Source organism: Quercus lobata, chromosome 8 (genome assembly GCF_001633185.2).
Source record: "Quercus lobata isolate SW786 chromosome 8, ValleyOak3.0 Primary Assembly, whole genome shotgun sequence".
NCBI classification, from domain to species: Eukaryota; Viridiplantae; Streptophyta; class Magnoliopsida; order Fagales; family Fagaceae; genus Quercus; species Quercus lobata.
In genome coordinates this window covers 23632093-23658382 of record NC_044911.1, presented here as the reverse complement: position 1 = coordinate 23658382, position 26290 = coordinate 23632093, and the positions used below count along the sequence as shown (strand labels likewise).

The 26290-nt window shown below is 37.6% G+C and overlaps 2 protein-coding genes across 2 annotated transcripts; one reads left to right on the top strand and one right to left on the bottom strand.

The window, feature by feature from the left end:
- Positions 1-3439: 3439 nt before the first annotated feature.
- Positions 3440-4912, bottom strand: LOC115956634. Its single transcript, XM_031074951.1, has 3 exons — positions 4634-4912; positions 4041-4447; positions 3440-3932 (listed from the first exon to the last, which is right to left on the bottom strand). Exons 1-3 carry the CDS (start codon positions 4910-4912, stop codon positions 3440-3442), a joined length of 1179 nt encoding a protein of 392 aa, XP_030930811.1.
- Positions 4913-9799: 4887 nt separating this feature from the next.
- Positions 9800-23273, top strand: LOC115954563. The gene is made up of 6 exons (XM_031072446.1): positions 9800-11639; positions 15250-15390; positions 15506-17267; positions 19577-19866; positions 20767-21629; positions 21724-23273. The coding sequence occupies exons 1-6, from the start codon at positions 10275-10277 to the stop codon at positions 22898-22900; spliced, it is 5598 nt and encodes a 1865-aa protein (XP_030928306.1). The 5' UTR covers positions 9800-10274; the 3' UTR covers positions 22901-23273.
- The last annotated feature ends 3017 nt before the right edge of the window (positions 23274-26290 follow it).

The window sequence follows — 26290 nt, the reverse complement described above, 5'->3', positions numbered from 1 at the left end:
ACTGGTAGTATTTCTTCAAGTGTTCTATGTTCCATGGTCGAGGCAATTCCTGGCCGTCTAAGGACTTCAGGTAGTAGGAGCATTCTCTGGAATGATGGACTGCCTCGTAGGGGCCTTCCTAGGTAGGTCCCAGTTTTCCTTGGGATGGGTCCTTTGTTGCCTGTGACACCTTCCGAAGGACGAGGTCCTATCTTCTCACCTTAACTTCTGTTATAGTATCTGGAGATTGCTTCCTTGTGCTTGGCCATTTGCTTCATAGCTTCTTCTCTGACTTCATTAATTAGGTCTAGGTTGCTGTTAAGCTCTTGCTAATTCCTCTGGTCTTCATATGTTTTGATTCGGTAGCTTGTTAGTCCTACTTCCACTGGTATGACGGCCTCAGTGCCAAATGTCAGTTTGAATGGTGTTTTTCCTATTGGAACTCTTGTGGTCGTCTTCTATGTCCAAAGGACATTTTGTAGTTCTTTAGGCCATGTCCCCTTTACTCCCCTTAAGCCTAATTTTGATAATTTTGAGCAAGCTTCCGTTCGTCACTTTTGTCTGGCCGTTGGCCTGAGGGTGTCTAGAAAAAGAATAGTGATTCTTTACTCCTAAGTCTTGGTAAAATTTTGGAAACTTGGGGTTGTCAAATTGCTTTCCATTGTCTGATATTATGGCATGTGGGACTCCAAACCTACAAATGATATTTTTCCACACAAAGCTTGTGACTTCAGCCTCTGTTATCATCGTCACTGGCTTTGTTTCTACCCATTTTGTGAAGTAATCAATTGCGACTATTAGAAATCTGAGTTGCTTCTTCCCTAGAGGGAATGGACCCATAATATCAAATCCCTATTGGGCAAAGGGCTATGGTGAGGAGATGGGTGTCATTGTCTCTCCTGGTCTCGTCTGGACATTTGCGAAGCGTTGACACTTGTTACATGCTCTGATGATGTTGTATGTGTCTTTCTGTAAGGTTGGCTAGTAATATCCTGCTCCAAGTGCCTTTCCTGCTAAGGATCTTGCCCAACGTGGTTTCCACAGGTTCCCTCATATATCTAGCGGAGCACATAATCTGCTTCTTCTGAGCTGACGCATCTTAGATATGAAAGTGAATATCCTCATCTGTACAACACGTCGTCAATAATGACGAAGTGAGCTACTCTAATCTGTATCTTTCTTGGTTCTGTTTTATCTTCAGGGATCCATCCTTCTTTTAGATAACGGACGATAGGAACCAACCACTCGTCTTGTTATTTTATCGTCAGGACTTGTTTACCTTCTGTGCTTGGTTGCCCCCTTATTTCTACACATAGTTCGGAGGTCGCATCATAATTGTCCGACGAGGCCAATCTTGTTAAAAAATCAGCTTTTGCATTTTTGGATCGAGGGATTTGCACAAAGTTTAAACTTTCAAAATACTGTGAGAGTCGTTGGACGATCTTTAAGTACTTCTACATCCTTTTTTCTTTGGCTTCATAATCTCCCTTCACTTGTCCTATTATTGGTTGAGAATTAGCTTGAACGATGAGACTCTTTGCTCCTAGAGCTTTTGCTAGGCTTAGCCTGGTTAGCAATGCCTCGTACTTTGCCTCGTTGTTGGTTGTTGGGAATTGCAATCTGACTACATATTTCAACGTTTCTTCTGCTGGAGGTATAAGAACTACTCCTGCTCCTCCCACTTTCTTCATGGCTGACCTATCTATTTGGATCGTCCATATTTCCATAGGGGATTCTTCTTCCTTACAGGGATAACTGAATTTTACAATGAAGTCCGCTAGTACTTGGGCTTTGATTACTGCTTGAGGCTGATATTCGATGTCAAATTGGCCCAATTCAATTGCCCACTGAATAAGTTGTCTTGCCGCATTTATCTTGTTCATCATTTTTCTTATGGGTTAATCCGTCATGATGACGATGAGGTGTGCTTTGAAATAAGGATGGAGCTTTCTAGAGGCAATCAATAATGCGAAACCTATCTTTTCCATCCTTGGGTAACTTACTTCTGCTCCTTGGAATGCTCGATTGGTATAATAAACTGGCTTCTGAACGTTCCCTTCTTCTCTGATCAGTGCCGAACTTACTACGGTATTGGATACTACTAAGTAGAGATACAGCTTCTCTCCCATCACTGAGGGACTCAATAGTGGTGGCTTTGTCAAGTACTCTTTCAATTTGGCAAGAGCTTCTTCGCATTCGTCAGTCCATTGGAAGGCTTTCCTCAATACTTTGAAAAATGGCATGCACTTGTCTATTGCCTTAGAGATGAACCTGTTTAGGGTTGTAACCTTTCCTGTTAGGCTCTGCATCTCCTTCACTATCTTTGGTGATTTGACCTCGATTATTACTTTTACTTTATTTGGATTTGCCTTTATTCCTTGTTAGGACACCATGAATCCCAAGAATTTTCCTAAAGCAACAGCAAAAACACATTTTGCAGGGTTTAATTTCATATTGTACTTACGTAGTGTGTTGAAGATTTCTTTGAGATCGTCTAAATGGTTGGCTTTGTCCTTACTTTTCAGCAGCATATCATCCACGTATACCTCCACATTCCTTCCAATCTGATGAGAGAACATACGGTTCACTAATCTTTGGTAGGTGGCTCTTGCGTTCTTCAGTCCAAAGGGCATAACCTTGTAGCAGTATAACCCTTAGCTAGTGACGAACGAGATCTTTCTTAATCATCTTCGTCCATAAGAATCTGGTTGTATCCAGAGAATGCATCCATGAAACTCAATAGCTTGTGTCCAGCAGTTGAGTCTACCAGCTGATTAATCCTTGGCAAAAGGAAGTTGTCTTTTGGGCAGGCCTTATTCAGGTCTGTGAAATTGACACATATTCTCCACTTGCCATTGCTTTTCTTTACCATAACCATGTTTGTTAGCCAATTTGGATAAAATACCTCCCTGATGAAATCAGCCTCTAGTAGCTTCTCTATTTCTTCAGTCACAACTTTGTTGCATTCTGGTGTAAATATTCTCCGTTTTTGCTGCACAAGTTTGCACTTTGGATTGACGTTGAGACGATGTTGTATGATCTTCCTATCAATCCTGGGCATATCCTCATATTTCCAAGCAAAAACATCTTGGTTTGCCTTTAAGAAGGAGATTATTTTCTCTTTTTCAGGTGTTGGAAGTGCTGTTTCGATCTTCAATATCTTCGTCGAGTCTCTTAGGATAATCTCCACTCCTTGTGGTGTTTCTGACTGTTCAGGAATGAGCTCTGGTTCGTTGATCATCCAGGTGTGATTCTCTCAAGATGCTAAGGCAACTTGATAGCACTCTCTTGCCAAAACTTGGTCTCCTTTGATTTCTCCTACCCTATGAGCTGTTGGAAACTTCACTTTCAAGTAATATGTTAATGTTGCTGCTCTTAGTTTGTTGAGTGTAGGCCTTCCCAAGATGATGTTGTATTTTGAAGGACAATCAACTATAAGGAAATCAATTTCCTTGATGACCTATGCCAGATAAGTTCCTATAATCATAGTTAGAGTGACGATGCCTTTAGGGATGACTCTATCCCTCGTGAAGCTTACTAGAGGTGAGGTGAAAGGCCTGATCTTCTTCTCCTCCAGCTTCATTTGCTGAAATGTAGGCAAGTAGATGATATTTGCTGAGCTTCCGTTGTCAATGAGCACCCGGTGGATGTTGAACTCTTCTACCCTAAGCATGATTATAAGTGGATCGTCATAGGGTTGCCTGATGCCACGACTGTCTCTTTTTGAGAAGACAATATCAAATTCATCATTCCTTGGTGTCTTCATTGGAGGGAGTCGTGAATGGACACTGTTTATCTCCTTTCCCTGCGCCTTTTTTAGGGATTTCGACGTTCCACCTATTGTTATTCCTCCCAAGATGGTCTTTATTTCTCCTACAGGGGGTTTGGTGTGCCCTATCTTCGGAGTTCTGTCTTGGTCGTCCTTCCGTTGGTACTTGTATGGCTTTGTCTTTCTGACATATTTTTGCAACTTCCCTTGCCAGATTAAAGTTTCCACCTAGTCTTTCAAGTGCCTACACTCATCAGCATGATGCCTGTGGTCTTGGTGGAATCTACAATACTTGCTCTTGTCTCTTCTTTCTACTAGAGTGCTTATTGGTTTCGGCCATTGCAGGGAAAGATCATCTCTTATCTGCATAAGGACCTGCTCAATTGGCATTATTAGAGGAGTGAAGTTGGTAAACCTGGGTTTCCTATTTGGAAGCTCCTTCTTTTTCCATGTGGTTTGGCCACCACTTCGTGTCTCCTTCTTCTTATCCTGATTGCTATTTGTTCCTTCGTCTCTCTTCCTTTTTGCCTTTAACTCCTTTACAAGTATTGCATCCTCTACATTCATGTACTTCTGGGCTTTACAGAGCAACTCCGCTATTGTTTTTGGTGGACTTTTAGTAATTGAGAAGAAGAAATCTCCTGGTAGTAATCCTCCTTGGAAGGTTTTTAGGATGACTTGATCTTCAGCTTCGTCTACCTACAATAGCTCCTTATTGAACCAAGTGACGTACTGCCTTAGTGATTCTCCTTCAGCTTGTTGAATGTTAAGAAGATGGCCAGTTGGCTTTTTGTGCCTTTACCCCCCAATGAAATGATGAACAAAACCCTTTCTGAGTTGTTTAAAGTCTGCAATGGTTCCTAGGGGTATCTTGCTGAACCATACTTTGGCTGCTCCCTTCAGCGTTGTTGGGAATGCCCTACACATCACTTCGTCTGGGGTCATCTGCAGTAGTAGCATCAGTGTCGTGAATGATTCAATGTGATCCAAGGGATCTTTGGAACCGTTATATGATTCCAACTGTGGGAGACAGAATTTTGGCGAGAGGGGACGATTTAGTACTTCAGTGGTGAAAGGTGAGTCCATCCTTCGAATCATCACATCCAGATTCTTTCCGCCTTTGTCCTTCATAACACTTTTTAGTTCGTCCACCTCCTTCCTCATGTTGCGAAGCTCATTCTTCATTCGAGTGGAATCTTCTTCTGAAGTTCTGTCTTGCCCATTGGCTTGAGAATTAGATTCTTCTTTATTTTGGTTTTCACTTGTTTGCTGACGTTCTACGTTTTAAGACTCCATTGTTTTTTGTAGCTCTTCATTCTGGCGAGTCAGCTCTTCCACATTAGCCAAGAGGGCTTGGATTTGTTGTTGTTGCATAGCATCTGGCTGAGGTCCAGTTTCTGCTTCCATCTCATACTTCGAGGAACTCTTTTGTCACTAGGAAAGATGGCTTAAATGATTAGCGATTCCCACAGACGACGTCAAACTGATGATGCAAAAAATCAACAGTTGAACTCCTTGTCGTAGCAGACGATACTGTGAATGGGGTCGTCTCCATAGGCGAGCATCCTGCAAAATAAACTGAGGGGAAGAGTAACACGTCGGTGTGGCGTTAGCCAAACCACCTCTGATGCTTAAGTCAGTAAAGGAGAAAGATTCGTAGAGAAAAATGAGTTGAGGGTGATTTCGTAGAGTATTTGTGTGTATTTTTGGTTTCTGTTATCTTCTCTTTTATAGTTGTATGCCTCATTAATGGGCAATGATGTGTTGCATTTATGCTCAACGACTATTGCGTTACAGAATCTTTGTTTGGAGGCCACAACTCATTTTGTGACCATTGGTCCGTCAGTTACATTTTGTCATCAATGATCGTAATAAATGCGTAACGTCTTCTCTAGGTGAATGAACACCTTTGTATAATGACGACTATAAATTTCTAGTTCATCATAACTTATGAATATTCTTTGTTTATTGAGATTTTGCTGTTCATTTTTCCTATTGCTATATGATAATGTACTATTTCTCTCCCAAGTTAGTAAAGCATCTCTTTTTCACAAAGAAAAAAAAGTTAGTGTATCATATTTTTTAATTGATTTTTTTGTGGGTTTGAAATTAGGTGCCCAAATAATTCATTAAAAAATATATATATAGAATTTTTTTAATATTATGGATGATAGGTTGATAGAACTTAAACTAGTAGTGGATATTTTGTCACAACTAAAATAAGTTTGACCCCACTTCTAGCAGTGAGATCTTTTGGCGTCAGAGATCCCGAGTGTCATGGTTAAAGCATGGAGATATGAATACTAAATTTTTTTCATTCCAAAGCCTCCCAAAGAAGGCAAATGAATTATATTGAGGGAATCAGAAATGCTAATGGAGTTTGGGTGGAGGAAGTTGATAAAGTGGCGGATGTGGCGTTAGATTACTTTATGAATATCTGTAAAGAAGGCCCTTGTGACAGAATGGAGGAATGTCTTGATACAGTTAATCATAAAATTACTGATGATATGCTGGAGGTGCTAACCAGGCCGTATAGCAGTGAAGAAGTTAAAGCAACGTTGTTCTAGATGGGACCAACAAATGCTCCTGGACCTAATGGTATGAATGCATTCTTTTATCAAAAATTTTGGCATATTGTTGGCAATGATGTGACTGATGCTGTGTTAGATTATTTACATTCTGGTAATATGGTGCCTGATATTAACTATACTCATAATGTTCTGATTCTTAAAGTAAAGAAATCGGAAAAAATGGTAGATTTCAGACCCATTAGCCTATGTAATGTGATATATAAAATTATATCAAAAGTTTTGACAAATAGGTTAAAGTTGATTTTGCCACAGTTAATTTCTCCTACTCAGGGTGCTTTTGTACCGGACCGCCTCATTACTGATAATGTGCTTGTAGCTTATAAGACATTACATGCCATGCATATTAGGAAAAATGGTAAAAAGGGGGCTTTAACTTTGAAACTGGATATGAGCAAGGCCTATGACAGGCTGGAGTGGGGTTTTCTAAAGCATATGATGATCAAATTGGGGTTTCTGGAGGTTTGGGTGGATAGGGTTATGAGGTGTGTATCCACACCTTCCTTTTCAATTCGGATCAATGGCAAAGCATATGGGAATGTTATTCCTTCTAGAGGTCTTCGCCAAGGAGATCCCTTGTTCCCATATTTGTTTTTTATATCTGCAGAAGGTTTTACTTCTCTCCTTGCTAAAGTAGAATTAGATGGGAGGTTGCATGGGGTGTCAGTTTGTAGGAATGCTCCTAGTATAACTAATCTGCTTTTTATTGATGACTCTTTGATTTTTTGCCAAGCTAATAAAGATGAAGTGTAGTTGTTTCTAATACACTTCAGTTATATGCTAAAGCTTTAGGCCAATGTATCAACCTTGAGAAGTCTTCTGCCTATTTCAATAGCAATGTGTCTGTGGAGCAGAAAGAATGGATTGTTGATAAATTGAAGGTGAAGGAAGTGGAGAAGTTTGATTCTTACTTGGGGCTGCCTACTTTGATAGGAAGGAGGAAATATGATACTTTTGCTTTTCTCAAGGAACGGGTTTGGAAAAAGATGCAAGGTTGGAAGGGGAAGTTGCTTTCTAGGGCAGGTAAAGAGGTTCTGATAAAAGCAATGGCTCAATCCATCCCCACCTACACAATGGGGGTTTTTTAGTTGCCCGGGAAATTATGTGATGAATTGGATGCTATGTGTGCTAGATTTTGGTGGGGTTAGATTGGTGAGGAAAGGAAAATACACTGGAAAAGTTGGAGTTTTTTAACGCAGTCAAAGAAAGAAGGTGGTATGGGTTTTAGAGACATAAGATCCTTTAATTTAGCTATGCTAGCAAAACAAGGATGGAGGTTCCTTCAGGACCAAAGCTCTCTTTTGTATAGCTGTTTTAAAACAAAATACTTTCTGCAGTGTGATTTCCTTGAGGCGAACGATTGTCCAAATAGTTTCTACGTTTGGAAAAGTTTATTGGCTGCTCAACTGATTTTGAAGAAATGGTGTTGTTGGAAAGTGGGAAATGGTGCTTCAATTTGAGTTTTGAAGGACTTTTGGCTACCAACCAACCAACCAAAAAGGTTCTTTTCCAACCTGAGGATAAGATATGGGAGTGGAGGGTCTTGGATTTGATTGATTGGCAAAACCACCAGTGGGACAAAGAAAGAATTGAAGCCCTATTTCATCAGTTTGATGTTGAAGCCATCCTTAAAGTTCCTTTGAGTAGGTGGGTCGTGCAAGATGCTTTGGTGTGGACTCTCACAAAGAATGGCAGTTACACAGTGAAGTTTGGGTACCATGTGGCTAAGCAAATGAGGAAGCAAGAAAATCATAGTAGGGAGTTCTCAGTGTAAAGGGCCAACAATCCAACATGGTTAAGAATCTGGATGGCAAAGGTTCCAAATAAAGTTAAAATCTTTTCCTGGAGAGCATGTCAAAACATTTTGCCCACATAGGACAATTTGGTTTGCAGGCGTGTAATCGAGGATGCAAGATGTTGCTTCTGTCAGAGAGAATCTGAAACGGTATTGCATGTGCTCTGGGGTTGCACAGGATGTATGGGCTAGAAGTGCAACCCGATTCCAGAAATTATGTATTGAGCAAGAGGATTTTATGCTACTGGTATACGGTCTTATGCCAAAGCTATCATTGGAGGAATTAGACCTGTTCTAGGTTATGTGTTGGCTGATTTGGCAACAACGAAATACGGTCATGCATGGGGGTGCCTTCCAACATCCATCATGCTCTTACCAACATGCTTTGGATTACTTGAGGGAGTATCCTAAGGCATAGGATCAACTGAGTGTGACAGTTTCAATCCCAACCTCAGTAAACCAAACATGGCAGCCACCGTAGGGGACGTTTTTCAAGTTGAACTTCGACGGATCTAGTTTTGATAATGGTGTTGTATTGGGTTATGGGGCTGTTATCCGTAATGTGAATGGAGAAGTGATGGCTTGCCGCAAAGCTCTTGAGTTTGCTGTAGATGCTGGATTTACGGAGGTGATTCTAGAAGGAGATAATGCAATGGTGCTGAAGACGATATCACAGGCTCAACCAAACTTTTCTTGGTTTGGGTTAATCTATGGAGATATTTGGTGCTTGGCTGCTGGTTTTAGATCCATTTCGGTTAACTGTGTTAGGCGTGGTGCAAATAGTGTTGCTCATGCTTTGGCTAGATTTGCTAGGTTGATTGAAAATGAAATTGTATGGATGGAGGAGGATCCTTTGCTAGCGGCGGATGCCTTGTACCTAGATTCTAGTCTTTTAAATCAATGAAAGTTATTTGGCTAAAAAAAAAGGTGAAAATTTATGGCTATGCCCTTAATAAATGGAAGGATTTTCTTGAAAAAAATAATGCAAAAAGTTTAAAGACTAAAATGACCACAAAAAAAAAGGACCTTTAGGATAAATATTACAATTAACACAAATTTAGAGGATGTAATTTGAGTTTTAACCAAAGAAATTCCATTGGTTGGAAAAATAAAAACCCTCTAACCTAACCCCATGCAAGTAGCCCCGAAGAGAGCATCTTAGCAAATGGGTTTTTTGGGCACCTAGGAGCCGTTGTCCTTTGAAAGTGAAAACCCTACACAATGCTATTTGCCAAGTTGCCAACACCCATTTCACTCCCATCTTATGGAATGGAAAACTTGCCTATTTGGCGGCAAAATTTGGTAGGAAAAAAAGAAAAGAAAAGGAATTAAGCAAAATCCCACAAATATTCACCTCATCCCGACCCCCTTCAAAAGCGCGTGAATTTCACACTCGAAAAAATCACTGAAAAACACAAACCCTACCAGACTACCACAAATCCCACAATAAAACCATAATTAATTTTTCACTAAAAACTCTAAAGCCTTAACAAGAGCCCCCCCGACTTAATCACGAAACTCTCAAATCTTACAGGCCCATTCCACCTAAATGATCAAAAATAATAAAAACGCGTGATTTACACGCGCGTGAGTGAAAAGATTAAAAAAGAAAAAGAAAAATATCATTGTTAAAAAAAAAAAAAATCCACTTCTCTCTCTCTCTCTGTGTCTATGCTCACGCCCTAGTAGTCTTCCTTCCTATTACTATTAGTATTAAGCAAAGGAAAAGCAAAAGCAAAAGCAACAGCAAGAGAGAGAAAGATTTCATTTCAGAGAGACACACAGAAATCCCTCTTTAACAATAACAGCCCAAAGCCCCAAAACTTTTCCAGACTCAGAATCAAAAAAATATATATATATTTCATTGGGAATTGATTTCCTAGGGTTTTTTTTTTTTTTTGCTTCTCTCTCGTTTTCCTCTTTCATTTCAATTCCCAAATCCAACCTCATCATTTCCATCTCGGACCGATCCGACTCAGTCATCATTCGGTTAGTCATTCACTACAATTTGACAAAGAAGTTCAAATTTTCTGTTTATATATGTATATATATTCATAGACGTATATAGATAGCTATATATATATATATATATATATACACACACGTTTGTGTATAAGATTTTATATATTTGTGGAGTATTGTGATGCGATTGTCTTCGTGGAATCGAAGGATCACTACGAATCGGCAGTCTGGGCCTCGGCTTCGGAAGAAGCACAAGAGGCTCGATGCCATATGTGAGGAGGAGTATAATCGGAATCATGTCGAATCGAATGAGGGTGACGGTGGAGGAGATGGGATGGGGGAGCTAAGGAGAAGCTCGCGGGTGCGGCGTGCCCCGGTTTTGCTGGATGTTTCGCCCCCTCCGGCGAAGAAGAGACGGAAAATTGGGAATAGTGTGATGTTTATTGGTGAGAAGATTGTTAAGAGTGACTCTTCGCCGGTGCAGTCTCGTGGGAGTGCGGATCTTGGGGGTGTGGAGACTCCCGGGAGTTGGAAATCAAGGTTGAGATCAAGGGGGAGGAATGTAGGTTTTGGGGTTAAGGAGGAGAGGGGTTCACCCAGTGGGAAGAGGAAACTTTTTGACGAAAAGGTTGAGATTAGGGAGGAGGATGAGGTGGTGGTGGTGGTGGATGAGAAGAAAGAGGAATTGGGAGGTGGGAATTCTACGGTAGTGAAGTCTAAGAGACCAGGGAGGGTTAAAGTGGAAAATGATTTGAGGGAAGGAGAGAAAGAGAATGAGTTGAATGGGATGAAGGAGAAGAGTGATGGGGAAGAAGTGGAGGTCATTGGTGATATGGGTGACGATGAGGGTAGGTCGGTTTTGGAAAGTGGAATGGGTGGTGGAGATGATATAGATATTGTGGTGGATGGTAATGCCACAGAGTTAGTTGAGGAAGAGGAGAGAGGAACATCTGTTGATTTGAGGTTGGAAGAGGGATGTGTTGGCAATGACAATGTGGTAACCATGAAACTTAGTGATAATCAAGTAGAACAATTAGAGTGTGGGAAGGAAGGAGAAAGTCAAAGTGATGATGTAGAAGTTGTTGGAATATTGGCAAAGGAAGGAGAAGGTCAAAATGATGACATAGAAGTTGTTGGAATATCGGCAAACCAAGTGGATAATGGAGGATCTCATGATGGGAACGAAGCTGATTTGGCTAAGGTTAATGACATACCTTCGGAAGATCAAAATGCTAAGAAGGTAGATAAGTCCAAACGTGCTTTAAGTGATACGCTTGGCAAGCCACGTGTCAAAGAGGGTAGACGATGTGGTTTGTGTGGGGGAGGGACTGACGGTAAACCTCCAAAGAGGTTAATTCAAGATACAGGTGAGAGTGAAAATGAGGCATACAGTGGCTCTTCAGCATCAGAGGAGCCTAACTATGACTTATGGGATGGTTTTGGAGATGAACCTGGCTGGCTTGGCCGTCTTTTGGGTCCTATAAATGATCGGTATGGTATTGCCGGAATATGGGTTCATCAACACTGTGCTGTATGGAGTCCAGAGGTGTGGTTCTTGACTTGTAATTATTTCCTGGTTTGCTTGCATCATAAAACTATCAATATGTAGTCTCTTTTAATGTATGTTTAGCATTAGGAATATGTAAATGCTGACTGTTATTGTTGTTGTTCTATGCAGTTCACTTGCTCATTTTTAATATTTATGTTTTTTTTCCCCTCTTTCCAATTTAAAGAAAATCCTGTCTTCATGGATGATATAGATTGTTTAAATATTGTGGGATGTGAGACTTGTTATCATTCTAAATTTGGAGCCCCTAAGATGTTAACAACAAATTGTTGTAGTGGTTCCCCTGCTGAGGTTCTTTGAGGCCCATTTTTACATTATATGTGTTTCTATAGATCCCTTACATGTTACGTCCTGACAAATGTGTTTACAGTGGTATGGAATGTGCTGCAAGAGGAACAGCATTAAAATATAAATACAAAATCTCCATGAGTAAATGATTATGTACAACTTGATTGTACATGTATCCAAGCATTTATAAAAAATTTCTGACCCACTAAATACAGTGGTAAAAACTACTAAATTTGGCCAAGATAAGCTGAAAGTAATATATAAGTAAAGATGTTGAACACCATCATGCAAAGCCAATGTGACGTAGGACAAGGGGGGGAACAACAAAATCTGATTTAGAACACCAGGGGCAGATCTGGTATAACTTGGGTTTTGAAGGATTAGGTTTAGGTTTTGGTGGGGAATAATAGGCTAGAAAATAATAGGGATTATAGGGTTTGGGACTGAAACAAAGGTGAAAATCAAGATTTGGGCTGCTGTGAACGGTTTGTGAACAGTAACTGTGAATGGTAAAATTAAGGAAAATAGATAAATTCTAGGAATCACACCTAGACTTCTTAAGCATCACACCTAGGGTTCCTTGGCATCACACCTCAGAGAAGGTTGCATAACACAAACCATAAAAGAAAGCGTAGCTCTTAAATTCTGAAAACATTCATTAATAATCAACTTAATAGTAAGTACTACAACTCTTTAAATAGAAGGCTAATACCTAATCCTAGTTGAACTAGGATATCTTAAAACCCTAATAAGACTTGGACTTGGACTCCTTGGGCTTTATTATTAAACCCAAACTAAATAACCAAACTTAAATAAAACCCAGAAGAGGATCTAATGGACTGTTAGCATAGCCCATTCCAGAATATTATGAAATTACAAAATTGCCCTTGATACTAAAATAAACTATAATAAATCTGTCTTCTCATTGCCTCCTGCATCACAATGCATCAAAGAATTATAGGGTAGAAGTCTTAACTCTTAATCCTCTCTTAGGCATAATTTGGTAGTTAGGGTGTACGAAGTGATCAGAATAAGGATAAAACATGTATAGGGGTCCCTTTTAAGATTATGGGCTAAAGAACCGTATTGGGGCTTGGTCCTTTAAACTTAAAAACGCCTGCTTTCAAAGGATGCTTTGGGCTTCATGCTGTTATGTTTGGTAGTTTGGGAGGTGAAAATGAATGTAGGAATGTCATTAGTTGGGTTCAGTGATGTATGGGTGTTGGAATTTATAAACAAAAGCATTGAACTATTCCCTGCCTGCTCTGACACCTATCCACTTCAGATAGGTGTTGGAGCAGCAGTTCAGCAGATGGTTCTTCGGCAATCTTACAGCTTAAGTCCCAGCTATATGCTTCTGATGCACACCTACCTATCTCAAAGAAACTTGCTTGCCTGAAAATCTAAGGAGAAAAACTTCAAAACTGTCTTTTAGACTTTTAGTTACACTTTTTATTTCTCATCAGTAGAAAGAAACTAGCTTATTCAACACATAGGGGAATGTGGAGCTTCAGCTTCTGCTACAGAGTCCCTTTGAGGCTTCGAAACAACCTGTATGTGATTATTCTCTGGACACATCGCCAGCCAACTTTTGCTGTAGCTTCCGCAATACCATGAAATATGTTTATTAAGGCTCACAGGTGGATTTCTTAGTCCACATTGAATTTCCTGTAGTGAATGTTTACATAGTCATAATATGAAGTTTATTTATTTTATAACTTTGAATTTCCTGTAGTGAATGTTTACATAGTCATAATATGAAGTCTATTTATTTTATAACTTACTTTGAGGTAATTCCCATGGTTCTGGGCACTATTGATGAGGTCTGTTTTAAGGCTTTTTTGAAACATTTTGAAATATGTTTTAAAGAAGAGCATGTTGTATGCATGCTATAGAATAATTTATCATTTAACAATAGATAAATAAGTCAAAGATGCTATTGACTAGTCTGCTTGCCTGCTTCCAGTCTTGGTTGCATAAAATACTCAAAGAGGCTAAATGGTACATTCAGTTTTAATTAATTGATCTATCATGTGAACCCAACTGGCAATAGGCAGGGCTACTGGCTCTGCTGTCCTAGTGTCTTCTTATTTATCTATCATGGAAAGGGGACAAACAAATTCTTAAGTTTAAGACAGTAGTGGTCAAGTTAGAAAATGTTACTCTAGAACCCTGGGGTGAGCCATTGGCCTCCTGTATGCACATTAATAAATTATATATATAAGATAGGGCTTTATATTTATTTTGTTAGGACTTAGGAGTGAGTACTGATTAACGTAATTAAATAACCTAGTAGCTTTGATGAATGCCTTGAAGTCTGACTCTTGACTATTTGTGGAGAAAATTTCTCTCTTCCAATGAAGGTTGAAAAACTACTTAATATTCTTCCCAATGCAACCAGAAAAGCTCTTCTTTCAGCAAGTTGGGCCTGACAGGTGCTCTTATTGTGATTGTGTGTTGGAGGAAATTCTATACCAGTATTCACTAAATAAAAAAGAAAGGAAAAGTAAAAAAAATGGTGTTCTATACTAGTATATTCACCGGTACAGTTATAGTTTTTATTTTTTTTATAGGTGCCAGTACAGTTATAGTTTGGTAAGGAATATACTATATTGTTATGTTTTATGTGCACAGAGGAGCACAATCTCCTAAACTTTAGACAATTCTGATCCTGGAAGCATCTAGGAAATCAAAGGAGGGACCATCAGGAGAAGTGTGATCATCACAATTGATCTACAGGAGTTTCGTGAATAGAGTATATTAATTTAGGTTTAAGTCTCTAATATACTTTTCCACCTAAACAGATTAGTTTGAGGTTTCCTATTGTCTATAGAATCTGGATTTGTATGAGTCTGTAGTCTCATTCCTCTGTATTAGTTCTTTGGTTTGCATTATTTTTACAGTGGTATGCTCTTAACTGATACTGATGAAGATAATGGTTGGTCTGCAATAGCTCCAGTCTTGAGTTATTTAGTTCTGTTTCCTTTGTTGTCATTACAATTTTTGTTTCCTTGACTTGCTGTGCTTATCAGATTATTATGGGTTAAGATTATATACCATGTCATAAATTGCCATGTGATGGAACACGGTAGTTAGGTGTAAGCAACAATCTTTTTCACTTATTGTCAACTACTTATATCTATTTACGTGCCTACTTCTCCTTCCTGTCTCTCTATTCTCTGAAATTTATTGGCTTAATAGATGTGGTACTAGAAGTTAATATCATTTATTATTCACTTATTTGAGTTCATCTAATATCATGTTACAATAAATCTTCATACATTGTGATTTGTGTTTGAAGGTTTATTTTGCTGGTTTGGGATGTTTAAAGAACGTAAGGGCTGCCCTTTGCAGAGGAAGGGCTTTAAAATGCTCCCGCTGCGGGAGGCGAGGAGCGACTATTGGATGCCGGGTTGATCGGTGTCCAAAAACGTACCACTTGGTTGGTTTTTTGTTGTCCTTGGAATGATTTTCTGTTCTTTTATTTTGTGGATAACGCAACCATCTACTGTTCTACCAACGTTTATAAGAATTTATATGCTATCTATGTTTTGCAGCCTTGTGCACGAGCTAAAGGTTGCATCTTTGATCATCGCAAATTTCTTATTGCCTGCACAGATCATCGGCGTTTTTTTCAACCTCAAGGTAATCAATATCTGACCCGGATAAAGAAATTGAAGGCTAAGAAAATAAAGTTGGAAATGAGGAAGCTTTCAAATGATGCTGGGCGAAAGGATATTGAAGCAGAAGAGAAATGGTTGGAAAATTGTGGCGAGGATGAAGAATTTTTGAAACGTGAGAGCAAGAGGCTTCACCGAGACTTATTAAGAATTGCACCTGTGTACATTGGAGGCTCAGAATCAGAGAGTGGAAAATTGTTTCAGGGTTGGGATTCGGTTGCTGGGCTTCAAGATGTCATACGATGCATGAAGGAAGTTGTCATATTACCTTTGTTATATCCTGAGTTCTTTAATAATCTTGGCATTACACCTCCTAGAGGTGTTCTTTTGCATGGGTATCCTGGAACAGGTAAGACTCTGGTGGTTCGAGCACTGATAGGTGCATGTGCTCGTGGTGATAAACGGATAGCATATTTTGCTCGCAAAGGTGCTGATTGCTTAGGAAAATATGTTGGTGATGCTGAGCGCCAGCTGAGACTCTTGTTTCAGGTTGCTGAAAGATGTCAACCTTCTATAATATTCTTTGATGAGATAGATGGGTTGGCACCCTCCCGCACAAGGCAGCAGGATCAGACTCATAGTTCAGTTGTGTCAACATTGCTTGCTTTATTAGATGGTTTAAAGTCTCGAGGTTCAGTCATAGTAATAGGTGCAACAAATCGTCCAGATGCTGTTGATCCAGCGTTAAGGCGACCTGGGAGATTTGATCGGGAGATTTATTTTCCATTGCCGTCAATTGAGGACAGAGCTGCCATTTTGTCGCTACACACTCAAAGGTGGCCAAAACCAATTACTGGATCCTTGCTTAATTGGATTGCAAAAAATACTGCAGGTTTTGCTGGTGCTGATCTGCAAGCTCTCTGTACTCAAGCAGCCATTACTGCTTTGAAGAGGAATTTCCCTTTGCAGCAAATTTTATCTGCAGCTGGAGAGAAAGTTTCTGGTCATAAGCGCCTTCCTCTTCCTGCCTTTGCAGTAGAGGAGAGGGATTGGTTAGAGGCTCTATTGTTTTCTCCACCTCCATGCTCTCGCAGGGAAGCAGGAATTGCTGCTAATGATATAGTATCTGCTCCCCTTCCCAGACATCTTGTTCCTTGTCTTCTGCAATCATTATGCACTCTGCTAGTTTCCCTTTATCATGATGAACGCCTAGGGCTACCAACTCCTATTTCTAAAGCTGCTGCAATGATTGAAAGTGTAATGGTTTCTGCTTTAGATAAGAAGCAAATGCCTACTGATTGTTGGTGGTCCCATCTTGATGATTTTATCAAAGAAGCAGATGTTGCAAAGGAACTAGAGAGAAAACTTTCATATTCAGGCATTTTATTTGGAGATGCTGACTTTGCTGGTTCTGATGTGTCTAATGATGACACTGTTGATAACTTTGTACAGTTTGAACCTTCAATAAAATATCATGGTGACACTCGCTCAAGTTTGTTACAAAATATATCAATTTCATCAGCAAAAACATCAGGATTCCGATTATTGATTGCTGGAAGTCCCAGATCTGGACAGAGGCATCTTGCTTCTTGCCTTCTCCACTGCTTTGTTGGGAATTTTGAGATTCAAAAGATTGATTTGGCTACAGTTTCACAAGAAGGACATGGAGATGTGGTGCAGGGGATAACACAATTATTAAGTATGTGTCCCTCTCTTTATCTTGTTTTTAGCTTCTTTTATACTGTAGATTGTTCAAACTATAAGCAAACATGAGTTTCACAACTGACTGCCTATCTAGTCTCTAGTGACATTATAATGGCTTGCCAACATATTAGTTGTGTACCACATATTCTTCTACCATGCTCTTTGAGCGGGCATGAATTTTTCGATATAACTAGACTACTTAATTCCTGTGCCTATTCTTGATATGGGGATGCTAGGGGTTAACGGTCAAATGCGTTTGCATGAGGTGCTTCTGTGCTGATGATATCCTATGTAATGGAAGCTTTTGTGTGTAAAATTACTTCTGTTAATTGTTTTTCGGTGGTAGGGAGAGTGAGGACAATTTTATTTGATTTTAGAAGTCAATTGAACATTTACTATTGGACCATTGCATTTTATTCTAGGTCTTATTTGCTAAATTAGGTAATTGGTATTTTACCTAATTTCCTAGAGCAATGGTTAGTTTTGTCATTCAATGATTGGGTTTTCGAGTTTGGCCCAAGTCAATTAAGTTAAGGTTTAGTCCTACTAGTCTATATAAGTGCGCCATTGGACTCCAATATGGATGGTTTTATGATTGACGAATACAAACTTTGTTGGTATCATGCCAAAGGCTTGTGTTGATTCCAATTTCCAAGCAATCTTAAGTGCTAAAGCCTAGGGTTCAGACTACTTATTTGGCAAAACCTAGGGTTTTTTCTATTCTTCTTCCTTAGTTTTTGCAATTCTATATGAGAATTTCATCCTGAATATCTTACATAAAGTTTGTAAAATAAAGTGTAGCTGTAGCTTAGTAGTTAAATCTAGCATCAGTTAGATTTCTGCTTTCATGCAGCTTTTAGGGAGCAAAAATATGTACTTCACTGGTAAAGCTTGATTTTGTTGTTCTCTCTTGATACTTTCTGTATTGCTATAGATTTTTGTCTTTTTCCTTGTTCTGTCCAAAATGATATTATTATATTTTTCCGCATCAATAAGGCATTGATGGTTGATGTTATAATCTAAGGCTTCATTTTAGCTATTTAGGATATTAGTATTTTATTTTATGTCTTATTTAATTTCCTAAATCAAGTTTATTTTCTTTAAATCACTTTCCTATTGAAACTTCCATGCAAACCAAAAGATGGTTTGAATAGTTGTAAATCAACTTTCCTCTCTTTTCTTCACTTTCATAAGCACTCATTGAAGACTTTGAGTGTCTGATGCATGTTTAGGCCCTCAAGAAGCTTGGAAAGCTCATACCTAATAGATAGTTCCCATCCTTGGCAGGGTGGGTATGATAACTAATATGGACTTTTTTTCTTCTTCTCTAATAAAATAAAATAATTATTTACTTATAAAAAAAACGAATATGAATTTTGTTTCATTGATAAGCAATGCTTTCAAATAATGAGTGTTTAAGCAGCATTTACTACAATGGGCTGAGCCTGAGTTTCATTAGCTTGATCTAAATGGGGGATGGAAGGGAGAAATGGGCAGGCAAACTTGTGCTTGACCATTTATTAATTGATAATGAGTAAAGGCATATGACAATGTAGAGAACATGGTGGTGAGTATGTTTTGATGTATCGTGAAAAAAATTGCTAATAATAAATATCATCAATTATAAAAACGTTGTGAGGAGGTTTCTATACCTGTAATTTGCAGGGCCTCAACAAATGGGCTAATATCATTGTTTGGCATTTCTGCAAGTGTTTTAAGTTCATTATTTGGAGTTTACTTTGAGAAACGAACTTTTGAAACTTTGTTGGAATCCCTAGATCAGTTCCTAACTATTTTACCAGTGCTCATCTGCATTGCTTTACTGTGATCATGCCTTCATTAACATTATCACAAGACCAACATGTGGCAGAAGTACTCAGTATACCTTTGCCTTAATTTTTTTTACAATGAATTATTATGCTAAGAGAGAAAGTGGTTGGGTTTCGCTCACAACAAAGAAGAGTGCTATTTTGTTCTCACACACTGATTCCTTAAGTCTCCTTCTCTCTTGAAGACATGCTCCCTTATCTCCTTGCACACCATTTTCCCTAAAAGATAGGCTTCCTATCACTAAGGTACCCCCTAATGTCTTGCAACCATTTTGTGAATGGGGTTGCCATGTATTTCCAATAATTATTTACCTATAAAAAAAAAGGGTATTTCCAATAATTATAATGTGAATGAGGTTTTTCAGTCAACTTCTGTTCAAATTATAACATAAGTTGAATCTTGATGAATTAAGTACTTTCATGGCTATAATTAAATTCATATAAAAATGTCCTCATGACTATCTGTCCTTGGCAGTGAAATGTGCTAGTGTGGGGTCATGTGTTGTATTTATGCCAAGAATTGATTTGTGGGCTGTGGAGAAAAGTCAAGTTATTGAGGAGAGTGATTCCAGTTCAAAACACCATCAGTTTCCTGATTTCACACATGGTCAAGCTATTCAAAAGGAGAATGAGTTTGGTACACAGAAAATCAAATCAGCAAAGATGGATGATCGCCTTTGTGCTGTCCAAAGTGCTTCACATGCCTGGAGCTCATTTATTGAGCATGTGGAATCTATATGCGGGTCTACATCCTTGATGATTCTGGTACGAAATAAAATTGTCCATTTCTATCTGTGTCCAGATTTTCACAATAATGGGATGATCACATTAAAATCTCAAAACATGTTTTGGTACTTTAATTTTTTTTTTTTTTTAATAAGACGACATGTTTCAGTATCTAGAATTGGGTAACTTAATGTTTGTTATTTGTTGATTTAAGCCATCTTTCAAGAGGAGCCAATGTTCCATCTGAAAATGAAAAGTTGATTTTTCCCTCTCCTGTGGGGGGTGTGGTTGGTTCTTTGTTTCTTCTATAAGTCATAGATGTCTTTTTAAGTAATATATATTATAACATTACAGTGATAAGCATAAGCCCCCACCCAGGGTGCCACAGCAGTAAGGAAGAGTGCCTGGACTAACTGTAAACCTAGAATTCTCTAGTTCAACTCCGAGCTGAGGTATTTCGCGATTTACCTGATGCCTGCTCAGTGGGGATGTGTAGGCATCCAGGGTTTGCCCCTCAGGGGTGGTGATGGTGGTCCCACAGGCCCCATACCTTGAGGGGGGTTCCTCATCATATAAAAAAAAAAAAAAAAAAATTACTGTGATAAAACTGAAACAATACTCAAGGAAAAATTCCACTGTAGCTCAATGGTTATTCATAATAAACTTATCCAAAAAAAAACTCAATGGCCAAGACAAAATGTTGATTGATAATGTTTGATATGTCTTCCTGTGTTTTGCTATAAATTTATAGCTGTCTTTAAAGTAACATGTATGTTAATGTTACAGTGATTATGAATGTATGAATGTTGGCATTTGCTCAGTTCTTTTGCATTATAAGTTCATTAATGATGGTGCAGTACTTATATGCTTGATAATGTAGTCAATTTTTCTTTCTATACAATAGAGCATATTCTCATAATGATTTTAATTTGCCCACAGGCTACTTCAGAAATTCCATATACAGTACTTCCACATAAAATAAGGCAGTTCTTTAAGAGTCACTTATCAAATTGCAGTCAGTCAACTCCTTCAGAGCACACTGTCCCTCGATTCTCTGTGCAGATTGATGGCAATTTCAGCCATGATGATAAGGTGATCAATCTTTCTGCAGAAGAGTTATCAAAGGATATTCTTAGACAGCTTGTTCAGCTCATTCATAAAAAATCTCACTTACATACCAGTTCATGCAAGGAGTATACAACCTGTGATTCCATTAAAGGCTATACAGATAAAATAAATCATAGTTCAGATAATGGATCAGGTAACGTACATGAGGCTAACTCACAATTTCCTGATGAGTCTTCTATAAAAGTTCCACAACCACCCAACAATAGAATTTTGAAGGGGAAATCAAGCTTGCTGTTAGCAATTTCGACATTTGGCTATCAAATTCTGCGATATCCTCATTTTGCTGAACTTTGTTGGGTCACTTCAAAACTGAAAGAAGGTCCCTCTGCTGACATAAATGGACCTTGGAAGGGCTGGCCTTTCAATTCTTGTATAATTTGTCCTAATGACTCCTTAGAAAAGGTAGCTGTTGCTTGTGGTGCCAGCACTATTAAAAGCAAAGAAAAATCTGGACTAGTTAGAGGCCTTATTGCTGTTGGTTTATTGGCATATAGAGGTTCCTACACATCACTTAGGGAAGTCTCCTTTGAGGTGCGCAAGGTTCTTGAGCTCCTAGTTGGACAGATCAATGAAAAGGTTCAAGCTGGAAAAGACAGATATCAATTTGTTCGTATTTTGTCGCAAGTAGCTTATCTGGAAGATATGGTTATTAGCTGGGCGTACTCACTGCAGAGGTACTATTGGTATTTCCACTAAGAAGCTTGAATAATTATTTTCATTTTTTTAATTGTTATGATGTTATCTAATAACCATTCCTTCCATTTTCAGTTTAGAGATGGATGCTCCAACAGTAGTGCAAGACCCTATGCTAACTACTATGGAATCTGTAGATAAGCACTTTACATGTGTGGATAATCAAGTTCAAAGTGAGGAATGCAGGTCAAATGCTTGTGGCAATAGTTGTGATGAACCAGAAGTGCTGGAGGAAAGTCCTCAAGGAATTGCTGCTGAAAAAATTGAATGTGTTGACTTGAACAAAGGAAATGGTGATTTAAGTTATCCTTGCTCTGAGAAAAGGGTTGCAATTTCCGAAAAAGGTTCTCCACAGAAAATTGGCCACTTGGGTCATTCAACCATGGACGAACTTCACAAATCTGCTGATGCTAATCAGTTGGTTGGTAAAATTTTAAATAAGCAGAATGGGATGAAATCTGGACCTTATAGAATGGAAAATACTGAAAGTCATGCATTGGTGGATGATAACTCTAGATCCTCAATACATTCTAATGGATTTGCATTCATAGAATCTAGTGTCCCTTCTGAGATTGGTCTCAGTAGGTCTGGTGAATTGGGCTCCATGGAAGCCTGCAACCAGGTTAATGGTTTGCCCTCAACAAGGACTGGCACTTCATGCAGTGATGGTAAGCCTGATGCTGATAAGCAAGCAGTGGATAACAGTTTCTCCCCGAGCAACACCAGTATTTCTGGCAAGGGGTTTGTTTGTTTGTATCAATGTTGCCCTGAATGCCTATACAACCTTCACGGTTTGATGCAGAAAATCCTTATTCATGTATGGGGATTAAATGGGAGCCATTGGACGGTAGAGGATGTCCACGATATTGTTGCATCATTATCTGTGGATATTCTTTCAGCGTTTAAAAAAGTTTACATTTCTGAAAATTTCAGTGGTTCATTTGATGGGAAACTGAAAGACAGGAGGAATGTTGAATGTCCAGAAATGAGAACTTGTCATTGTGAAAATTCAGGAAATAGTGGTGTCATGCCGATGGAATGTAGTTGTCACTCCATAAGCCAAAGTGCAACTACAAAAGCAAATGCCTCCAAAAATACTCAACTCAGGCTTGATTCAAAATTTCTTTTCAGAGATGGTGTACTGGTTCATGTAGATCCTGGCGAGGACGTTTCCTTTCACTGTAAATTTGAGACTTTGTGCCTATGTTCTCTTATAGAGTTGATAGTAATGACCAAGCAGCCTTTTGATTGATTTGATGTTTTAACAAGCTTTGATTGCTCTGCCATGGCAGTGATTGCCACTGCGACGGGATTTAGGTGTGAAACAATTTTCAAGAGATGAAAAAGAAACCAAATTTTGTCGACTGTTTCAGTGCAGTTCCTTTTCTTCTTTGATGAGCAACGATAGTAGGGCAGTTTCTTGCTTTTCCCCAAAACTACCTATAGAATTTTTGACTCATTGCTAGAAGCTAATCTACACGGTGTAAGTATTATTTTCTGTTAGGTGATTTATGCCTTCGTATGTATAAAGCTCTTATTTCATATTCCCTTATGTATATTTTGATGGTATCACCATTTTTTTTGGGGTTAATACAAGTGCAGCTAATAACTGCATGTTTACGAGACTAACTGAAGTAGATATAGGGAATGTCAAACGGTAGAAAGTTTGTAATGTTATGTTTTGACGAGCTAATAGGTATACTGCGGCTGCATTAGAAGTGTGTTTACATGTTGTGGCCGGAAATTTTATGTAGAGGTGAAATTCTTAGCTGGATACAATTTTATGAGCCACTGTATAAACTAACATTTTATTTTTCGTTCCAAAGAAGATGTTTTAATAATTTAGTGGTTTAGTGCCTTAGACGTTGATGAACAGGATTATCTACAAAATCAAGGGAAAATGTGGTCCCCAGTGCCATAAAAAACATGGGTTAGGTTTGGATCGAGAAAAATTCTGCAATAACTCTTAGGACGATGTTTTTATAATGTTTTTCATCACAATTGTTGATAATGTTGTGAATTTTTTTTTGGAAACTATATGATGTTGTGATTAGTACATAATTAAAGTCATATTAGTAGTTAACCTATCTATAATCAATCAATATATATATATATATATATATATATATATATATCACATACTATATATAAGAGTAAAAGCCTTCTCCTTCAACTAAGGAGGTGTTGCCATGTAGGAAAAAAGGCCCTTTAAAATGTTCCCACATGTACAGCTTTTAAGTAAAACCAGGTGCAACATGTTGCACCGTTTGGCCATTTAAAACTCTACCACGCTTGCAATTAAAAAAGGATAAATTATATTGTTTCGTTAGGTTAACACCCCATTTGATAGCATCTCAGTATAAAAGTAAAAATAATCGGTTAAAATACAGTTTAAAGGCTTGCAATACTCCCAAAAAAAAAAAAAAACGCAAGATACAGAGAGGAAACTATGTTTATAAGCCGTCAATCGCCAGACTAGAGCACAGCAACTATAAGCACATGCATAGAGAAAGAAAAATCTATGGGCATCAACACCATTAGGCTATCTATCAGCCACCGTCAGATCGTCGAATCGGCTCCAATGCATTTTTCTCTTACTTTTTTAGATTTGGATATGAAATATTACTTTATATTGAGTTTTTTTGTTGGATAGGTTTAGATTTGATTTTGGTTTTGATTCCTTTTTGTTTCGGGTTTTTGGGTTCCACATGAAAATGTTTGTTTACTCAATTTTTCGATATTTTTTTAAAATTTTTTTTCCCTATTTTGGATTACAGAAATCACTAAAAATATTGATCTTAATTTTTTACTTCCATTTCTAATCTTAACAAAATAAAAAACTGGAAAGGTTGTGACTTTAAAACATCAAGTGTTTCAATTTCATCCTCTGAATTTTATTTCATTTTTTTTTTCTTTTCTTCCTTCTTTCTTTTATTTTCAATCCTTATATGATGGTTGTTGTTTCTTTTATTTTCAATCCTTATATGATGGTTGTTGTTGAAAGGTAGAGACAAAGTAATGTTTTTTTTTTTTTTTTTTTTTTTTTTTTTTTTTTTTGAAATTTAGGCATTAATTATGATTTACATGTGGGTATTATGGTCCAGTCGGTTATGATTTAGGTTTTTTGGTTAGGAATAGAGTTGTTTTGGGTATTTTGGATGGGAATCAAATTTGCATATTTGCATTGTTTTGATTTTGGATTTCACCTTCTAATTCAGAGAAAGATGAAGTTTTGCTCTCCACGCACAATCAGTTATGAATGTATTTTAGCATCATTTATTATTATGTTTATGAGTTTTGTTTTGTTAATTTGCAAAATCTCTTTATTATTAAAAAATTCTGTCTTTCTTATGTTATTTTCAGTCTATTCTATTTAGTTATTAAGTTAATTTACCAAGAATTTTATTTCATATTATATAATATTATATACCTAATTTGTAAACCTAATTTATCATATTTGCCTTTTGTTTTGAAAATATTGGGAGTGTCACCCTTGATTTTAATAGTCAAATTTGAAAGCTTAATTTTGACCCTGTAATTTTATTGAAATTACAGATTTGTTGAGATTTTTGTCAATTACAACACTTGGGTAATTTCCAAGAAGAGTTGCTGGAACAAACTAATAGGTTAGGATGGTCTGATTTCCCTTGTACTAATCTCATACTTCATATTAGATTTTGTCAATTTAGTGTATTTGTGTTTGAATTGGCTCTGATTTGCATGTTTTAGCAAGCTTTTTTCTTTACAAATTGATTTTATTAGCCAAATCTGAAGTTTGGAGTGAAGATTTTGTTAAACTCTGTGTTACTGCATATTAAGGAATTATTTACCAAAGTTTTTGATCTTGATATTCATATTCAAGCTAATAAGGACAATGTAATCGTTACTATCATATAAGCTTCTTGAGCATCAATAACTATATAATATAAACCCTGTTTTGAATTCTATAAAAATACTATATAGAAATAATATTTTTTATTATTTTTAATGTTCTTCATATTAAATTTGACTAAGAAGATTAATGAAAAGGTTAGGCAATGGAGTTATTCTTGGAAAGAGGATGTAAATCAGCAGTTTATTTGTATATTTAGTTATTTGATTCCATGAAATTTCAAGTTAAATGAGTCACAAGTGAAAGGAAAAGATTTGAAAATACATCATAAATTTAAGAATCAAAGAAGACAAGAAATAGAGAAAATATACTTCTGCTTGGAAGAATTTCATCTTCTCAGTTAAAATTAGAGTAGCAAACTTTGAATATGACTCTTTTTTTTTTTTTTTTTTGGGAATTAAATAAGAAAGTTGATTGAAATCACTAATAGATACATAACTTGCATAATATGAAATAAATTTGGTTGATTTGTAGTTGGATTAGTATTGATTAACGTGCTTGGTTAATTTTGCAGATACATATGCCGATTTTGGTTGTATGAATGTTTTGTATACTTTAGTCATTTTTTTTTCTTTTAAGAGAAAAGGTTGGATTCAATTAGTTTTTATTCTAAGTTCAATTGACCAGTAAAATTGTTATGATTTCATTAACTTTTACCCACCTTTTCCTAGTAGCCAAATAGATTGTTAGAGTTCTTTTTATTTTATTTTATTTTATTTTTAAAATTTTAGGCTATGCTTTGTAATAAAT